This window comes from Coloeus monedula (assembly GCF_965178545.1).
Source record: "Coloeus monedula genome assembly, chromosome: 1".
Taxonomy (NCBI): Eukaryota; Metazoa; Chordata; class Aves; order Passeriformes; family Corvidae; genus Coloeus; species Coloeus monedula.
This window is the reverse complement of record NC_138781.1, coordinates 44857839-44877060: the sequence shown is the minus strand read 5'-3', so window position 1 is coordinate 44877060 and position 19222 is coordinate 44857839. Positions and strand designations below refer to the sequence as shown.

The 19222-nt window shown below is 43.8% G+C and overlaps 1 protein-coding gene across 1 annotated transcript; it reads left to right on the top strand.

Annotated features, from left to right (window-relative positions):
• Window positions 1–261: 261 nt before the first annotated feature.
• CX3CR1 (C-X3-C motif chemokine receptor 1) lies at window positions 262–11634 on the top strand (the record flags this gene model as incomplete). Its single annotated transcript, XM_082284705.1, has 4 exons — window positions 262–398; window positions 1757–1828; window positions 6872–6984; window positions 10559–11634. Exon 4 carries the CDS (start codon window positions 10573–10575, stop codon window positions 11632–11634), a length of 1062 nt encoding a protein of 353 aa, XP_082140831.1. The 5' UTR covers window positions 262–398; window positions 1757–1828; window positions 6872–6984; window positions 10559–10572.
• Between the last annotated feature and the right edge of the window lie 7588 nt (window positions 11635–19222).

Genomic DNA, 19222 nt, shown 5'->3' with positions numbered 1-19222 from the left:
AAGGTCCCTGCTATTGTGCCAAACTTGTATTTCTACACACCGTACTGTGTCTAGGTGAAAAATGTCTCATTCTGCATAGAATGGGAGGAATTGAGGGGGTGACAGCTTTGACATGCTGAGTATGAAGCACGTCAGGCATTTCTGTCTTCCGTGCAAGTCCTGTCCTCTGTAAGCCCTTCTGTCCCTCTGAGTGGCTGCCTCCTACTTCAAAATTTCACAAGCAAGCCAGCAGAACCCAAGCACAACACATCAATACTATCTCAGCCCCAAAGAAGCTCAGCCCAGGAAGCCAACACGTTGACATAGGCATGAGGATTAGAGAAGAGGAAACATACATTTAAATCCAAACAGGCTCAGCTTGAAGGAAACATTGGTTTTCAATGCAGTTATGAATTAAGGTAAGAGACAATTATATTTTCCCTCTAATTTGACAGAGCAAGACGAACGAAATGGTGTCTTGTGAACTTAAAGAAATTCTTCACTGCTTACTGCTTGAAATCTAAATTATATATAATTTGATATATATAATTATATCTAAATGATATGTAATAATATAAATTATATATAATTTAATATATATATTATAATATATAATATATATTATATATAATGATATATAAAATATAATATATAATTGTGGGTACTGTTTACAAATTGTGAAAGTAGAAAGGGAAGCATATTTTGCTAATAAAGTGAACCAGGACAGATAAATTTTACTCGGTCACTAATTATTTGTGGCATCTTGTGGTAAGAGGAATATTCACCGTGGATAGAAATGCTCAAGGTTAGCAGATGCTGATATATGACTAGTGTGCAACATTAACCCAGAAGGACAGACCAAGAAGATACAGCCCTTCTACTTCATTAGAAGTTTTTTGTTCAATGTCTGCAGGGATTTCACAACTCACCGGCATTGCTTGCTTCTAGTTTTGGTCAGTGAACCAACATCCAAAACATCACTGACGCTGAAAGACAGCCCAAAAAGCAGAAAATCTGGTAGAGCCAATAGAAAGCATCTGATACAGACAGATCAGCAAGAGAGCAATGGAAATTACAGACGTTTGAAAAGCCTTACATTTCTGTATAACATACCTGATTTTTCTGTGACTCACCTTTCCACAGGAAAGATGTTATATAAAGATGTATGCCGGTTTGGGTGAGACATTTGGGTAACACAGTGGTGGCCACCCACTCAGTACTTGTGTGATATAAACACAGATCCAGAACAGTGGTTCCCAAAATCTGGTCTGTTGGGGCAAGCCCTGTGTGCAGGCAGTGCAGCCAGAGGCAGTGAACTGGATGACAGGATAAAAGACAGCAACTGTGATGAATGTAAAGGGTTTGGGCAGTGCAGAAAAAGTCCAAAAGGGAGAAGAAAAGGCTAAAATTTGACAAAAGACAACACATAATAAATTGAGAGTAAATCCCATAGAAAACCTGATCTTCCCAGGAAGGAGCTGGCAACTCCAGAAGTTAAATCTCATCCATACACAGTCAGAAAGGGGTAATGTGCTCTGCTCCCTGAAACAATGGAGAAGATGACTTAAAAGAGCTCCCACTGCTAGAGAGCCCTCTCAGATTTCTTAGAGATGCTGAGGCAATATGAAATTATTAATCACAAAAAGGGGTTTGAGGCAGAAGCAAATAGATGCCACAATAAAGGCAGTGAGAGGACAGAGCCCGTAGTAACCATAAACAAGTACAAACAGTGCTCTTAGCTACAAATAATCATCTGTTTTTACTGTCCCTTCAACAGAAAATACAAAAGAAATTGGAATGCTGCTTCAGAAGGGAAGGCCTGGGAAAAATAAATACTGAGGAAGAGCAGGTAAGAAAAACACTGGCAAAATGGTCAGCTAGACGTAAAAAAAAAAGATACAGAGTTCCTGAGAAACTGTGCAAGCAGAAAGGGTAATTAGGGGAACTGACAGGCTAGATGAAATACCTGTGAAATAAAAAAACCTGATCCTGGCAGTCACCATCCAGTCACCATCATCAGATGACAACCCCAAACACCCTATTCCCTGTGGGCAGCTCTTGGGAGGGCCCCTGCTCCCTCAGCTCTGCCACTGCTTCCCCAGTAGCTGAGTTAAAGTGCTCTCCAGCCTCTGCAAGGACCAAAATAAATACTGCTCTGCAGCAATATTCACCATTTACCTAATTTCCCACCCCCTGGCTGGTCCTGGGAGCAGGACACTGCTGGGAAACCATCTCAGGCTGCAGAAGCTCTGCAGAGCTCCCTTACTTCTTGTCATAGAATCAGGACCACTCTGAGAGACATGGATGCAAATTTTAGAACCATTTCAGTAATTTTTGAACCTCAGTTTTAAGATGCAGGGGAGATGTGTGAGTCTGAGTCATACTGTCAGGTCATCTTTCCTAAAGGCATTAAGTAATTTCTGAAACAGATTCACGTGCTCAAGAGACTTGGTCATGCCCTGAAACCTGAACCTATTCCCTGTTCCATTAAGTGTGCAGGCACGAAGGCTCCTGCATGTCCACCCTGTCTGCTTCAGAGGGGCTTTGTCCTCCCCAGTGCCAAGGGAAGAAGCTGAAACCATGAAACCTTCAGCTTTTGCTATAAATACACCAGCAACCACAGCAGTGAGCTGCCCGGGGTTTGGCAGGGCTTTCCATGGCCCCAGCAAACCACACACGGCTGGGATGCAGCTGTCCCTTCCGCCTGGCTCACAGCAAGTCTTCTTGGTGGGGCAGCAAAACCAGCACGTGGAGGGACGCTGCTGGGGGCAGGATGTGCCCAGGCCATCTGGGTTCAGTCCCCTGTGCCTGCTTTGCTATGATGGTAGCACAAACAGCCTGACTGAGGCCACCAGCCTGGCCAGTGCACTGAGGGGGCAAGGGCAAGGTCTTGTTCAAAATAACGCCTCTGTTGTTGCTCTGAAAGATGGGTGATGAAGCCCTTGACATTGGCAGAGACAGGTGGAAGTCCATGTTTTTGTGTTTTCTTTATGAATCGTGACTACACCTAATTTTGATGCGATGGGTTAATAGAAATCTTGTGCTCTGATTACTTGCTGTGCTGCAGTTACCTCCAGGTGAGCATGGAGCATCACTGAGAAAGCACTTTCCAAAGCTATAATGCCCTAGGCAAAGGCGAGAGAGACCCTAGGGATTTTGGACTCTAAATTCTCTCCTCCTGCTTTCCAGGATCAAAGTCTGATCTTTTCAAATGTATTTTTTCACCAAAAACTATTGGTTTAAATTTGTAGATTTACATGGCTTCTCGTCTTCAGCTAGTGGTGTCTGCTTCTAATTTAGTTGGTAATATTGGTGTAAAAACTGTAGAATTGGATCAGGGAAGTGGCATTTTTTAATATCTTTGACCTAAATACTGTTGTAAAAGGATCAAAAGCCTCTGCAAGATTCAGTCTTGTCTTTATCAGCAGTGATTTTATCGGCTTCCATTTGTGAGTCATTTACTTAAAATACCCTAAGTGGCCTAATCCTTTGAAGCCTCAGCATCATATTTCTGCACCTTCAACTTCATCTTGAATTGGAAAATTCAATAGTGAAGCATCCCAGAGAACTACTTGCTTTTAAAAAACTTATCCTCAAATTACTGGGGGAAGCCTCCATAAATTAAATCACGCAAATCGAAAAGCAGTCATTGGGTTTGCAGAATTCTGATGGGCCACAGAAATAGTCCAGTTGATCTGAGAATAAATGACAGAAGAAGGAAGAAACACCAAAGAAAGGAATTTCCTCACCTTAAAGTCATTGAGGAAGAACTGGAGGGGCAGGGAGCATGTGGGATTATACCACACTCACGCAGAAGCTAGAGAGGATTAAAAAAAGAACTGGTTAGGTGGGAAAACACACAGGATTCAACAGGGGGGCTGTTTGGTGACATCTCCAAACTGTGCTGCTTCCTTTCCACAGCCATCATTATGGCCTCAGTGCTAGCAGCTACTCCATGCTCTTCACAGGAGACTGCTTCCTTCCAGGGATCACATCCCAGGATTTGAGCTAGCTAGTGTGGGGGAGAGGGCAGTTTAGCTTTTCCCATCATTTATTACTGAAGAGAGTCATGGTTGTTGAGAGAAGTGCCCCAACCTGGTCTGCCTCCCTGCCTATCAAGGGCTGTAGGGTCTAACCTAGCACCCTCCAGCTGAGATTCTCCACTATGTCTGGCCTAAATCCATTTCCCAGACCGATACCTTCTCTCAAAGTGAGACCCTCAGACATGCAAAAATGTCCTTTTCCCACCTGAAATCTGTTCCAGTCATTAGGCTTTCATTGTTAAAAATGTTCATCTTACTCCTGTCTTGCATGTTTCTAGTTTGAATTTCCCTGCATCACTGTAACGGACAGCTAATCCCACTCAAATAATTAGCAAGATTATTAACACAAGCAAAAGTGAAATCAAGTGTTACAAATTATGTCTACAACCCCTGTATCAAGCTCTGCAATGGTAAAGTCATTTGTTCCTTCCCATCTGGCAGCTCTTTTAACATCTGAGGGTTGCATCAGCTTTTCTTGCAGTCAAGTTTCCTTTCAGATACGCCCCTGCTCTTGAGACATGGCCCATGTTGTTTAACTCCCAAGTGTGTCATTTTGGTTACATGTGGGTACATTAGAGCCAATGTGAATCACCCAGAAGCCCTAGATTACCCAGATTGTCTGAATCACTCTCCAGTCCTGGAACCCTTTTATCACATGCCCCTGCCAGCTCTCATTGCCAATCTGCTTTCAGAGCAATGATAAAAATACCAAAGAGTTTTTGGCTTTCAACTTGTCATTTCCACAAATATTTTACAAGCAATATTCCTAGTTCGGCAAGGCTTCCTCCACAGATGTCTGTCTTTTGAGATCTGATGTCTAACCAGTCCAAATCCCATTGCAATGCTTCTTTGGCCTTGCTTTGGGCTGGAGACATGTGTTAACCAAATCACTGCAAATCAGAGTTCCAACGCTTCCCACACAGCCCCCTTTTTCAACCTTGCAATCCCATCAGATGCCCAAGCTAAAGCTCCTCTTCTATAAAGCCACACAGATTGGCCTCAGCTGTGTTCTGCCCCTGAACTGTTTAAATTCATTTTGCCTGGGTTAAAGGTTGGGTTAGATCAGCCCTTTCACTTTCCTTCCCATTTTCAAAGGTTGGCATGTAGAGGAGGAATAGGGAGAACATTTCCCCACTTCAGGACTGAATAAAAGACTGACATTTAAGATTTAAAGTAACGGCATCTGCTGGGATGGGCTTGCTTTTGGCCCTGGCTATCTAACATGATCCCAAGCAACTCCAGAGGCCATTGTCTATGAAGGGAACCACCCTGCTCTGAAAAATAAACTAAGTGAATTACACGAACTAGGTGGGCGTAGGACTAGCAACTGGGCCCCATCTCTGGTTAATGTACTACCCATAAGTCTAAGTTTTGGGTGGTGTATCATCTAAACTGTGGGTAGAGGTGTCCACGGCACTGATGATTTTGTGGTTGGAGGTGTCTGTGACACTCCGATGATTGTGTGGTAGATGCTTGGCCAGGCTGTTTAAGTTTTACCCATTGTGCCATCTGCTTCTAGTTCCCACCCAGTTCTGGTTATTTTCTTTAATCTCTTTCTTTTGTGTGTTAGAAGTGCCACCATAGCTACAACATTTCATTTGGAGGTGCCTGAGGTCATCCCTATGCTCTTTCTGAGAACCACCAGCTGGAAAGAAGCAGATGGGTGTAGCTGCAAATGAAAAAAGCAAGGGCATTTATACTTGGGTAGGGTGACGGCAGCTCAGATCTAAGGGTGACAAAGGGATATACATGCACCTCTAGGGTTGCACAGGGGTTCCCACAAAACCTACAGCTTCCCAGGGCCAGGTGATTCATCAGGCCATTCAGTGTGCACTGAAAGCATGTTTTGCCAGCATGAGAAAAGAGTGTAAGCAGTGCTCAGAAATGCTGACTAAGGTGTGAAAACCTTTCTGAGGCTGAAATATGTTTATTATCGTACTGTGTAAATCTGAAGCGTAACCCTCTGGCAGACTGGATTTGGTTGGTTTTTTCACTTCTTTTAATTTGGTAGGAGAGGCATCACAGGGAGGCAAACTGCTTGAAGATCTCCCTCTTTTTGGCAGTAAAGCCTGTAACATGGCACTTGGCTGAAGTGCCAGGGATGACACCTGGAAAGATCAGATGCATAAACAGGATTTCCTTTTGTGTCACCCAGCCTGATGCGAGTGTTGTTTGAAGATTGAAAAGCAACTTCTGTTCTTTAGAGGAGTTTGCAGACTTCTCACAATTTCACTTCCCTGTGTATTACATGGGGTGCACATGGTGGTTTGGGAATAGCTGGGTTGAGAAACAGGGGTCTTGGTCTTGCAGACTATGGTCTTTGAGATAGCTATAAATGTGATTAAGAGCAGAAGTGTTTGTGAAGAGTAGGGTGCAAAATCGATGGGGAAATCCAGAGAGAGAGAAAAGTGGTCAAGCAGTTCCATGAGAAGCAGAAGTGAATCTACTATTTCCTGTAGTCAGCAAGGGAAAATATCTGGTGGAGAAACCTCAAAGCCTTGCAGTCCTCCTCCTATGTCCTCTACACTCTTCAGTTCACTCTGTCCCTTAGGTGAACATTTATTGCAAGTATAAAAGAGAAAATTGGATTGAAGCTGACAGTGAGAAGCTGCACTGGACTTTTAGTGGCTGACAGAGAGGCTGGCAGGAAAGGATGGAGGATGGCCAGATCTAAGTTTCTCTCTTTAAGGTGCAATATCATCTCAACACATCCCTATCTAGCATGGGCTGGGTTTTGGGAGCCTTTTGGAGTTTGCAGCCCACCTACTGAGTATCATCAGTTTAAACTGAGCAAAGTGGTGTCAGAGGAGCTAAATATTCTAACAGTACTGGCGGCATTGCCCTTGCAGGATGAGTGGTGGTGGAAGATCATGAGTGTGTGACTGCTGATATATGAAATCCAGGAGCTAGAGAGAGACCAAGCCGCAGACTGCCAGCAGATTCAAAGGCCAGTATCATTTTGGTAAGTGCAGTTCTTGCTTGCCCCTGGACATGCTATACCCAATCTTACCCTTCTCATTGTTGTAGGTACCACAGACTCCTCAAGCACCCATCTGAGGGTAAAGGAAATAATTTGCTACTGTAGAAATAAATGATCCTCATCAGTGAGCTAGAGGAGGTTACCTGACTGAAATGGTATTTCAGGAAATATCCCAGCACAAGCAATGTTTCTCTTTACTTCACTAAGTCCAGGAGTTTCTCCTACACACCTGTGTAGATGTTCTCCAGTGAAGAAGGTGGCCATTCCCATGCCCAGCTCTCTCTCCAGGCAATGCCAGTGCCGAAATCTGTGCAGGGGGCTGCCAGATCTGAGGGCTAAGCCCGGTGGGAGCTGCATTTCCTCACATATGTGATATCCTCTCTGTCCAATAGAGCACAGTGACTTCTACAGACACATATGGAAATTCTCCAGATGGACAAGCTGCCTTTCTAGATACTAATTAAGGGAGCAAGCATGTTAAAAACCAGCATAGCAAGAGGTTCTTAGAGAGGAGAGTGAAGCAATGTGCATTCCCTCTCTGCAGAGCAGGGATTTCACACAGCCCAGACAGTCAAGGCAAGCACCACCGAACAGCCCTCTCTGGATGACAGCACAATTAGCAAAGCTGTTAAGGGGATAAGAGCAGGCTTCGATCAATTTTTCCCCTCTGTCTGATGAGACTTCTGGCTATCACACCAGGAATGACATGTATGAAACAGGAGCTTACACGGCTGAGAAGAAGCTGGGACACTTTGCAGAAACAGCATGACCTCTGTCTGGCATTGCCACAGAGTCACAAGGATAGGACAGGACTTCTGGAGGTCTCTTGTTCAAACCCATGCACCGAGCAGGGCCAGCTGAGTTTCAAGCATCTCCAGGGATTAGAACCCACAACCTCCCTGGAGCCCTGTCCTGGTGTTTGAGCATCATCATGACAAAAATTTGTTTTCAGTACATTAAGCAGTGATTTCCCTCAGCTATTGTTAATTATTGCCCTGAGGAAAGTTGTCTACTTCACCTTTACACCTTCTCCCTAAATCTCTCTTGAGACATCTCTTGTTGAGGCTGACCAAACCCAGTGTCTTCTCACAGACCATGTGTTCCTGCTCCAGTCAGTCACTTTTGTAGCCCTCAGCTACCTCTGCATGAGTGAAGAAGCAGCTGTGGAGCACATGAGCCTGCAGAGAAAGGCTGAGGCTCTGGCGCTGCACAGATGGATGCAGTAACAGCTCAGAGGCAAAGGAGCTGGGGAACTGACTGTGACACATATTCGGCACAAGAGACTTAGTGTGCCCTGGCGCTTCTGCTGCATACATTTAGTTTCAGAAAGGAAGAAAGAAATCAGGATGGGAAGGCAGAAAATGATGGGTTATTGAGGTTATGTATGATGTCTCCTGCTCATATATGTATCACTCAACACGGCAGATAAAGAGATGGCAACTCTTTATCTCGCCAGTAGAAAATAAGTATCTTGTTTGCAATTGCTGTCAGCTTCTGCCCCAGCACCTCAGCTTTTCTGTTTGTGTCCCTTTAACTCTGCCGGGGTCAGATCCCTCGTCTCCAAAGGCTGGAGAATTGAACTGGGCCGACGGGGCTGGACAGACTGAAGGCGGACTCGGCTCCCAGGGCAAGTGGACAGATACTGCAAGAGCCGCTCTGCCCATGGGTGTGGCTGCCTGCTGCAAACAGCTTTCCCCACACGGCGCCCATGCCCCAGAGCTACCAGTGCTGAGGCAGCCCTTTCTAGCACACTTTTCCTGCGCAAACCACAAACATATTTTCTGGTCTGAGAGCACTTCTCATCAGGGTTTGAATTTTCAGAATAAAAAGTTATTTTAAAATTAAGAGCACGCTTTTCAAACTAGCACCAAAAAAATTACCCTCTTTAAGATATTGCTACAAAATAAGAGGCCAGAGCTTCACAGCCAACACCACAAACAATACTCTGGCAATGAAGCATTAGGAGAAAATGTTGCTATGGTCACAATAGCAAGATTGTTGTAGTTACCACCGTGTCACAGGAAACTGTCTCACACCTGAGGACATCTTTATTTCATGTTTAATCTTGCATGGCTTATTTTAAACAGAAGGTATAAAAACTATTGCTGTTGGTGAAATGTGGACCTGCAGGCTGGGATTCCAATCACTTAGCTCTAAGTGTCAGGAGTCAGGGTAGCTATACACCATCAGCGCCTACCACTGAGCAGTGTGTCCATGCTTGCCTTATATTTGGAAAAAGAAGTTTCATCAGTGTGGTCAGCAGTCTGCAAAGCAGTCTGTCTTGTCTGAAAGCAGATTTGGCCTGACCTGCATTGGATGAAATGCACTGCTGTTTGTTGGCTGTACTGACTACACCACCCACTAACAGGAGATGTGAACATCTCTATTAGAGACAGCCTATGGTCACTGAACTGAGTCACTTCTGTACAGGCAGCAGGGGATTCCTGTAAGAAGACGGTGACACTGTGACAGTGATAACTGCCAAGGGGTAGTTACTAGTTGCAGTTTTGTTAGCACTGACCTTTTCTTTCAGTCTCACCTTTAACAGGCTGGTTTGGCCATGTTATCATCTCCCTGGGCTTCTGCACAGTGTATCACACTCAATTTCTTTCATCTCCTCCAGCAAGAGCAAGCAATGGATACTTACAAGCTCTTTATCCAGCCAGGGAGCAGACTGAATACAGCAACGCCTGCACTCCTATAGGATTTTTGATTCCTTGCAAACAGAAATCTTTGTGGAGACTTGAACACTACATCCCAAAGGAGAGCAGATGAATTGACAGGTGCTCTGAGGTTTTGGGTGTGCAGACCAGTGAGGCCAGAGGTCACACACCTGCACCCCATACTCTCTTTGGATTCAGTCGAGGTGTATTCCTGGCTCCAGCCTCACAGACAAAGCAGGAGCAGTCACGAGATGCTTTGTTGCTTGAGGAAAAGGGCCAATATAGTTTATCTTCTTTTGATCATAGGAAGATTTTTAGAAAAGCCTCATCGAAGATACGCTCACTGCCAGCAGTGTCCCAGTGCAGACTTGCTCCTCTCATGTCAGCAAGCATCAGCTCAGGCGTGGCCAAACTGGGCGTCTTGCCACCCTTCCAGCCCAGGGTTAGAGTGTGGGGGAGATGTGGCTGTTGGTGTTGACAGGCACTGAATCTGTTCAACAGTTACTTGTGAAGTATCGTTTCCTGCCGAACACTGCCCCACAGGCTGGCAGAGCGCCTGCATTGCTCATGGTGCATGCACCACCTGCACAGATCTCAGCTTGCTGCTGCTCCTGCTGCACTGCAATAAGCAGGGGCTTATGTAACAGCCCTTGAAATTCTCATTAATTTTTTTCTTATCCTAAAGAGTTAATTTTCAGTGAAGTACACGTAACAGCAGAGTCCGGGCTTTTGTCATAACGTAACTACCATCACCTCCACCGTCATACAACCCTCACTCAAATAAATAGTGACAAAATCCCAAAGCATGCTTGGTGCAGTCCCTCAGTATTTTACCACAGCACACATAAGATCACTCTAATGTTTTATTTTTACTCTTTCCATTTTGCCTCTAGCCAGCAAATTCATCATGACGGAAGCATATGCAGAAACAACAGGTGACTACGCTTACGATGAATATGCTTTCTCCTGCAATAAAATCGACATCCAAGAGTTTGGGAGAATATTTCTGCCAATATTTTACATTGTGGTTTTTGCTCTCGGCCTCACAGGGAATCTAATGGTGGTTTTTGCCATAGTGAAAGGCAATCAAAAAAGCATCACTGACATCTATCTCCTGAACTTGGCCGTCTCTGACCTTCTCTTTGTGATCTCCCTCCCATTCTGGGCGTCCAACACGGTCCGTGGATGGACCCTTGGAACTACTGCATGTAAAGCTGTTTCCTCTCTGTACTACATCGGTTTCTTTGGGGGCATGTTTTTTATCACTGTTATCAGTGTTGACAGGTACTTGGCCATCGTCCGGGCAACTTATTCTCTGAAATCCAGAACAATAAAACATGGCTTCCTTGCAGCCTGCGGAGTGTGGGCAGTAGTGTTTTTAGTGTCAGTGCCACATTTTGTGTTCTCTCAGCTTGTAGAAAATGACTGCATTGCTGTCATCCCACAGAAGCTGGAGAACATCTGGCCAGTGTTCTGCAATATGGAGCTGAACATTATTGGCTTTTTCATCCCAGTCTGTATCATATTCTATTGCTACTGTGGGATCATCAAAACCCTCCTGTCCTGCAAAAATCAGAAAAAAGCACGAGCCATAAAACTGATCTTGGTTGTGGTGATGGTGTTTTTTCTGTTTTGGTCCCCCTACCATGTACTGATTTTTCTAGATACTTTATATCACTATGATTTATTCACAAATTGCAACCAAATTAAGTCACTGGACTATGCAATGCACCTGACTGAAACCATTGCATTCAGTCACTGTTGTCTCAATCCTCTTATCTATGCCTTTGCTGGGGAAAAATTCAGGAAATACCTTTATCAAGTCTGCTTGAAGTACTGTCCATTCCTGTGTTTCTGTGGGCCCTGCAGTCGCTACCAGGTCACCCATTCAGTTAGTTATGCAGAAAGTGTGGTGAACAGCAACATAACCCTGAACACCAGCGACCAGGATGGTTCTGTCTTCGTCTAAAAGGCTCTGGGAAGGAGAAATGTATCGATATGTGTGTCCTGCAGGGATAGCAACTGCTGAGGGGTTGCCATTATCCATATGAAGAGCCTTAATGGTTGCACTGAATTACTGACATGCCTCTTGCTAAGCATTAAATATTCTAAAACAGTAAAGATTTTAAAAACAAAAGCAGTACAATATGTCAGTGTTGAACATGGAATTGGATCAAGAGTAAGGAAGAGGGAAAGTAGAAAGAAAAGGAGTGCTCCGTGCCTAGAAAAGGAGGTGGAGAAGAATTTAAGGATAGGGAAGATTTTGAACAGTTCCACCACTGCAATTTGTGCATGTGTCAGTGTATGTGCATGTGATACTGATGTACATAGACCTAAACTCATTTTTAAGGGAGGAGAAATCTCTTTAATGAATGGTGACTGACTTTTAGGAAAGTGGAATATTTTTGATAGTAAAGGGGTGTATTTTTGATGCTATATATCCATAAGGAAGTAATTTTGTGGTTATTGACTGCAACAAATATTTTAACTGCGCATTCGTATGTCATAAAGTCCCACTGTTTAACAATAAAAAGGAGTTCTTTCTGAACATGTGTTTAGTGTCACCAGTGCACCCTGTGTTTACAGCATGCAATAAATCAGAGCAAGGATCTCTAATCTATCTTCAAGGATTAGAGATATGCCAGTGGGTGTATCTCCCGATTTCCACGGGCTTGGCCTCAGCCAAATGCCAGAGCTCGGTGGAGTCCTTCACTCAGCACATCCCCGAGGGCTCTGACCAGGGGACATCAGCACTCTCTGGAACAAGGGGAGTTAGAAGTATGGGTATCCCTGTGCTTGGTCCAAGCATAGCACGATCAAGCTGAGCATGGGCTGTGCCTCACCCCCATGCCCTGCTTGCTACGTGTTGTAAATCCCAGCTGTGTCTACACTGTCACAGACAACAGCTTTGGGGACACAATGACCACTTGCCCCCGCTGGTTACCACAACCTTCCTCAAGCTTTGGGGCTTCTCCCACCACAGCTGATTTCCCCATGGAAAACTTCAGCTGTACCCAGAGTTAAAGCATCCCAGAGGACGCATTTCCCACGTGCACTCCACAGCCTCCAAATATCCTTTTTACTCGTGCAGTAACAATGCACTGGCGGAGAAAAATGTCCATCAGACAACTGAGTCCTTTACCTGGGCATCCCTGTCATCATCTGCTGTAAAAACAAAGGAGAATTTGTTGGCACTGTGGACTAGAGTTAGGTGAAGGGAAAAAGGACTGTTGCCAATAATGAAGCTGAGATCACCTTACAAGAAAAATCAAGGACCAGTCTTACAAAATAAGTCCATGAGAGTGCAACCCTATTTCTATACACTGAAGAAACTGATAACATCTCAAATCAAAGTAACTCTCTCACTTCTGAACACAACAAAGTTGTTTCAGAGTGTCAGGGGGAGGAGTAGGGCCTTTCCTTGCGGACCCTAGTACCATCTTGTTTCTAAAAAAACGTGGAGGAGAGTGTGTCCATTAAGCAATTTTCCAATGGCAATAATCACACAAACATTCCATTTTTTGCTACTGAACACTCATCACCCTCTACACTAAAAAAAAACGAACCAAACCCCCTTTTCATAAAACACTTTGTATTTGGTGGAATATATTCTCTATGCTTAATTTTGTGATTTTCAGCTATAAGTGGACTTCCACACTCCAGACTTGCTGTCTAAGTGTAGCACGAGTGTCACTTGAAATTAAATTATTTTTTAAAATTCAGTCTGCCTAATCAAGTGGCAACTTTGTTTGTCCCTACCCCCAAGAAAGTGGTATTTTAAGAAGTGGTATTTTTGCAATGTTTTTTTAAAGAAATGTCAAGATGTGCAGACAGAAAGAGGAAGGTTCTGAGACTAAACAAGAAGTTATCTGCATGAAGTCAGCCTGAAGATGGTGGATTGCCAAACTGAGCAATGCAATCACGCTTGGTTTATTTAACTTCCCTTAGATTTTCCAGACAATGGTGAGTTACTGAGTGGGAAGAGTAGAAAGCTCCTTTAAATATGATCCATGTGCTGTCTTCAGAATGAAAGGTGGAAACTCAGAGCCTTATGCCCGCTCTCTAGGAATGAGGAGCCTTTTGCTGCTTCTCCCCAGTGGTTCCCCAGCAATCCTACCCGTCACAGTACAGTGCATCCCTCTCCTTCCAGGTGCATCTCCCTCTGGCAGGGCAGACTTGCTACTGTGAGTCAGACTGCCTCGACAGCCCTGGGTCCTCTGCAAGCTGCAAAAATCCTTCACTTCCAAGCCAAGGGCCCCTCCTGACAACCTGTGCTCCAGTCTTCCATGCCACACTGTGCAATGGAATACTTTCAAGGATTGCCAGCATGACATTATCAGGTTTTATGCCATGTATTTGCAAGTTATTATATAAAGTTTGCCATTTATTTTCATGGTTTTATTGCCCAATATTTGAGCATTTGTATGAGATTAAAAGCTTCGGGAGCTTCTAGGCGTTGGGCTCTGCAACAAACTGCTGGTTTATGCAGGTTCCTCCTCATAGGAGCAGTGCTAATTCTTTGAAAACCCAAGTGAAAACCAAAATCACCATTTTCCTTTTTTTTTTTTTTTTTTTTTGGTATTAGCAGGAAGAGTATTCTTGTAACTTAAAAAACTTCTGTTCTTTAAAAAACTTTGGCCTCCATGGGACATACCAGTGCTCTGAAAGCAGCAAGTAACAAACTTTGGCAGGTCTGGGTTCAGCTGCAAGCTGAGACCGGCATTGCTGCCCTTTGCTGCACTGCACCATTCAAGCCTGACTGAGAGCCCATTGATGTCTCTTTAAGAACTGGACTCACAGTTAATTGTATTTGGTTGTGCAAAAAGGAGGGGAGGAAACCTCTGGGTTTGGGGGGTGGGTGTTGGGCTTTGGGTTTTTGAGGGGTGATGAGCTATCTTTGCATCTTTATTTTTCATCATGAACAACTTCTTTTCCTGTTTGACAATCACACTGACATTTACCATAAATCTTTTTCCAGCTGGGTTACAGTTTGAGGAACTAATAAAACCTGAATCCACATTTCCTTGGCAGGTTCACGACTGTATTTCATGTTCTACTTAAAAATAGAATGAACAAGACACATTCAGCCAAACTGCTTGCAGGGAGATACATGGACATCAGTATTTTTTAGGTGCCACTGTGAATCTGTCTCAATCAAATATTACATCACAGTTCCAAAATAATAGGATTTACATTTCTTCTTGTTTTGGTTTTTTTTTTTTTTTAACCACTCTGGTTTCTTGGGTTTTTAAGAAAAAACTTGTACAAAAAGCTTAGAAATGCAGCCAGTCAAAGCATCACATTGGCCTAGGAAATTGCTCAGCAGTGAAAGCTGTCATTTTCAACACTGGCATCAGAAGGAGCCAGTCGCTACCCACATATTTCCTTTGGATTCAGCATTTGCTGGGAGTGGATTTGAAGTCCTGGCCCAGGGCAGTCTGAAGTCTTAATGATGTTCTTCACAGAGAAACAATTCATTAATGGGTTATGGGTTAAGTTCTGTCATTTCCATTTTGTCTCTGTGATCTTTGTGAAGTCCCTCACTGAGATCTTGTGAGTGATACAAAGCCCTTGTCTTAGCAGGACCACAAGGGAAAAAGCCTGATCCATGCAAACCCCAAGTCCTGCTATCACTAAAAAACAAATGAGAATTTTTCAAAGAAAATCTGAAGTTGCATTATCTCTACCCACTGTTTCATTTTTTCAGGTCCTAGATGGTAAATTCTTTCTGCTGCAGTTATAGCCCAAGCATGATGCCGTGCTTTGCCAAGGGCCATTGACACACCACTTCTAAAATAGCCACTGAATGAAATATTTTCTGTATTAAGAACATACCTAGTCCTGCTCGAAGTTTTACTGTTTGCACTTCAGTTTCCTAACTCTGTAGGACACCTGAAATTCTAATGAAAACCTGAGCCATCCAGAGTTATTAGTTTGAAATTCAAGTTCAGTAGTCAAAGCAAAAATTGAGAACAATTTCTAACTATTAATGATTGGTTTCTGACACTTACCACATTCAAACAGTTTCTGTTGAAGTTGGCAGTAATTCTGCTGCCACTGTTAAGCAGAACTTCCTAATTTACTTGGTAGCAACTCTAAGAACTTGGTTTTCACCATACACACCCAAATTTGAGACCTGCATTTTACAGGGCAAGTGTTAACACATTGTTTTCAGTATGGGGGAAAAAAAGTCCACCGACTGTTCCTGTCTGATTTTGCTTGTTACACTAATACTCGACACAAAAATGTTAATATATTGCATTTTTCATTCCTCTCCCTAAAGAAATACTGTAAAATAACCCACATTGGACATGAGGAAAATGGTTTGCTTGTGAAGAACAGTTTGCATTTACCAAATTTCTGACCATGATATTTCAATCAGGAAGATGTACATGAACTTTATATCAGTGAAGGAGGAGGGTAGTGAATGGGATAGAGAATGAGAGCAAGGACTCTGGCACTGCTGTTTCACTATACAGGGGATATTATCCACTTTCCAGCTGCAGCTGTCACTGGAACAGTCTGTTTCCCACCCCACTCATATTGTTAAGTCTCTGATCCATTGCATGCATTTGTCACTGCTCCATATCCAGCTGCAGCACAACAGTCCCACAACACATAGGTCCAATATGCCAGGATAGTGCAGGCAGCTGAGAAGCTGCGTTTTGCCCACGAGGAGTTCGCGTTTAGCCCATAAATTTGCTACATTAAAATTAAAGCCAGCGGCACCGAGAGGCAGAGAAATGGCAGCAGAGATTGCAGCGGCCCGTACGGGCAGAGCACGATGGAGGACACCGACAAAGCTGAGGCAGCGCAGGGGCGATGGCTCCACGCACCTCTGACAGACAGTTCCCCCTGGTGTCAGACACGACCTACTGCTCCCACGTGGAATCTCCTGTGCCCCGGACCAGGACGGTTCCTGACAGGTAAGAGCTCCTTGAAACCCTGAGCTGCAGCAACAATTATTTTTCCAGTCTCCAACCAGGCAGGAGCAAACCAGAAGGAAATGGTAAATCTGAAACGCACCTGGAGCAGGTTGTTGAACCACCTTTGTTCACGGCCCTTCGCCACCCACTTTGCCCCAGGCAATTGCTGAGCAACAGAGATCCCAGTTTGGCCGTAGCTGGAGCACAAGGCAAGGGGGAGCATTTCCCACCGGAAGGGCCTCAACCAGCAGTGCTGATGGCCTGTAACCAGGCAGGGATGGGGAACTGGTTAAGCGTGCACAGGAATTGCCTTTTCAGCACCTCCTAGGGACATCATGCTAGGCCTTCTGGTACAGATGAAGGACCTTCACCTCACATCTTCTTTGCCCTGGAAGGAAGGTGTCTGAGGAGACTCAAAGCTGGGTTTGCCTGTTTTGGGAATGGCAGTATCAGAGCTGAATAAAATTGGACCAGGTCATAACCCCCAAGTGGCTTCAGAGCCCCTTTGCAATGAATCATTGCTTTATTGTAGTCCCTCTCCTCCTCGGAGTCCTGTTTAGAAATTAGGTATCCTCATACTGTGATCAGCTTTTTGTTGTTGTTTTTTTCCAAGGGACCCCTCATTAAGGCTCACCCTCAGTTGGTTTCTTGTTCAGTTCCTTTTTCTTGGTCCTGTTGATGAGCCTTGCTCTCCAGATCCTCCTGGTAGTTCAGGTTTCAGGGGGCTACAGTGAAGGGATGGTCAAAATACCAGTTATCATAAAAACAATACAGAATGCACAGGCCAGGGTTTACAGATCAGGTCAGATTCAGAAGGGGCAATGGTAGACAGTACTATGCATCTTTTTGCACAAGGCCAACAGCACCGGGAGCCAAGTACTTCCAGAGTCACCACACCCTCTCACTATCCCTGTAATCAGCCTTGCCCCCGCAGGACCCTCTGCTCTAAGCTCGCTCCTTCATTCCTTCTGCCCATCTTTAGCGTCAATGCTTTCTTTGCATTTCCACCAGAAGGTGGCATTATTAAACCCTGTTGGACTTGAAAGTCATTCATGGTTAAAGCAGGGCGCCCCAGCCAAACAAGTGGAGTCACTGATTAAAAAAGACAGAGTGTAAAAAATATATTTATGAAAAGTAAGAAAAAATTAGTCACTACATTCTGCTGATGGAAGAAACATCAATTTCTCAGAGGTTTCATTTATTTGCTTGTGAGCAAATGTAAGTCTGTAGATATAAAATTAACTACAGGCAGTTTCACCAACAATTCACATAACACATCAGAATAGCCTGTGAATCACAGAGATGATAGAGATGCTCCAATGAAGACCTTTTACTGTCTTCGTTGTATTTAATAAGCCTTAAAAGCAATTAATAAGCTTTTAAAGGCTACCAGCAACACAAAGCACACAGAATCCAAAGCCTTTTTGCCACATTGTTATCATTCCTCTGTATCTAAACTCATCACAATAAACATCAAAAAAAGTGGCCTGAGAACACCTCTGCTATTCACCACTGCCTTATCATTTTTTTTTTCTTCAGAAAAAACGTCCTTTAAGAGGACCTCATAGTGATGGTTGGGTGATGGCTGGGACATTTAGGAAAAACAAAAAATTAAATCTCAGGTATCAACGGCTCCTCAGAGTGGAAACAGCCCAAATTTCTCACCTACCTGTAGAAACAGCTTGGTAACATTTAACAGATCGCTGAGCATCACAAGGAAAGCTCCCTGCTGTGCCATTTCACATTTAAGAAGAGTAAAACTCATGTTTTTTGCATTAGTGATTTTTATTTTTAGTAAAACTAGGCATATAAAATAACTGTTTCTGTCATTTTTGAGGTGAGAATTTTCAGTTCTTTTTTTTAATGAGGAGTTCTGTCTATAGCAGTTTTGCAAGCACGGCATGTGGAAAGAAAGGAAATTAGACCGAGGAAAAGGATGACTGACACCATTCACAGAATCACCAGTGGATACAAACAGTAGAATGCACAGGGCTGGTCCCCTGAAAGAAAAAAAGATGAGGAGAATTGCAGCTTAGTGTTGAGCAAGCAAAATATGTTTTTGGCTTAAATCATTTCCTTGTCAGCACAAACAGCTATCTTAGCCAAAGGGAATTCATGCTTTCAAAGATTGAATAAATGGTGAATGAATCACCTGAGAAACAGTGTACACAGGGGTTGTCTCTAAAACTGGGAAATCATTCACTTCCCTTCTGAAGTTCTCTCTCAGAATGATGCAGTTTTAGTCATGTACAAGAAATTTGGAATGCATTAAAAATTACAAAGAAAGGAACTGTACAATGAACTGGTAGAACAAACACTTTGCTAACAAGGAAGTATGGGAGCTAGAGATGTGCAAACTGCAATCCAAATTCACCTGAACTGCAAAAGAAGAATCACACAAGGCCTGACCATGCATGAAGGACTTGGCCACCTGATGGAGAGAATGCTTTGATGAGAAAGGTAAATGTTTGCCCATCTGTGGCAGCATGGATCCCGCGCTGATCCACACAATCAATCAAAATACTCATTCCTGCAATTAGTGGTCCCTTTTTATTTACTGTCATCTGCTTCTCTCCTGGGCCAGCGTCTTCCAAAGGAGGACTTGTCTGAATCATCTGTCCCTGGCCAGCA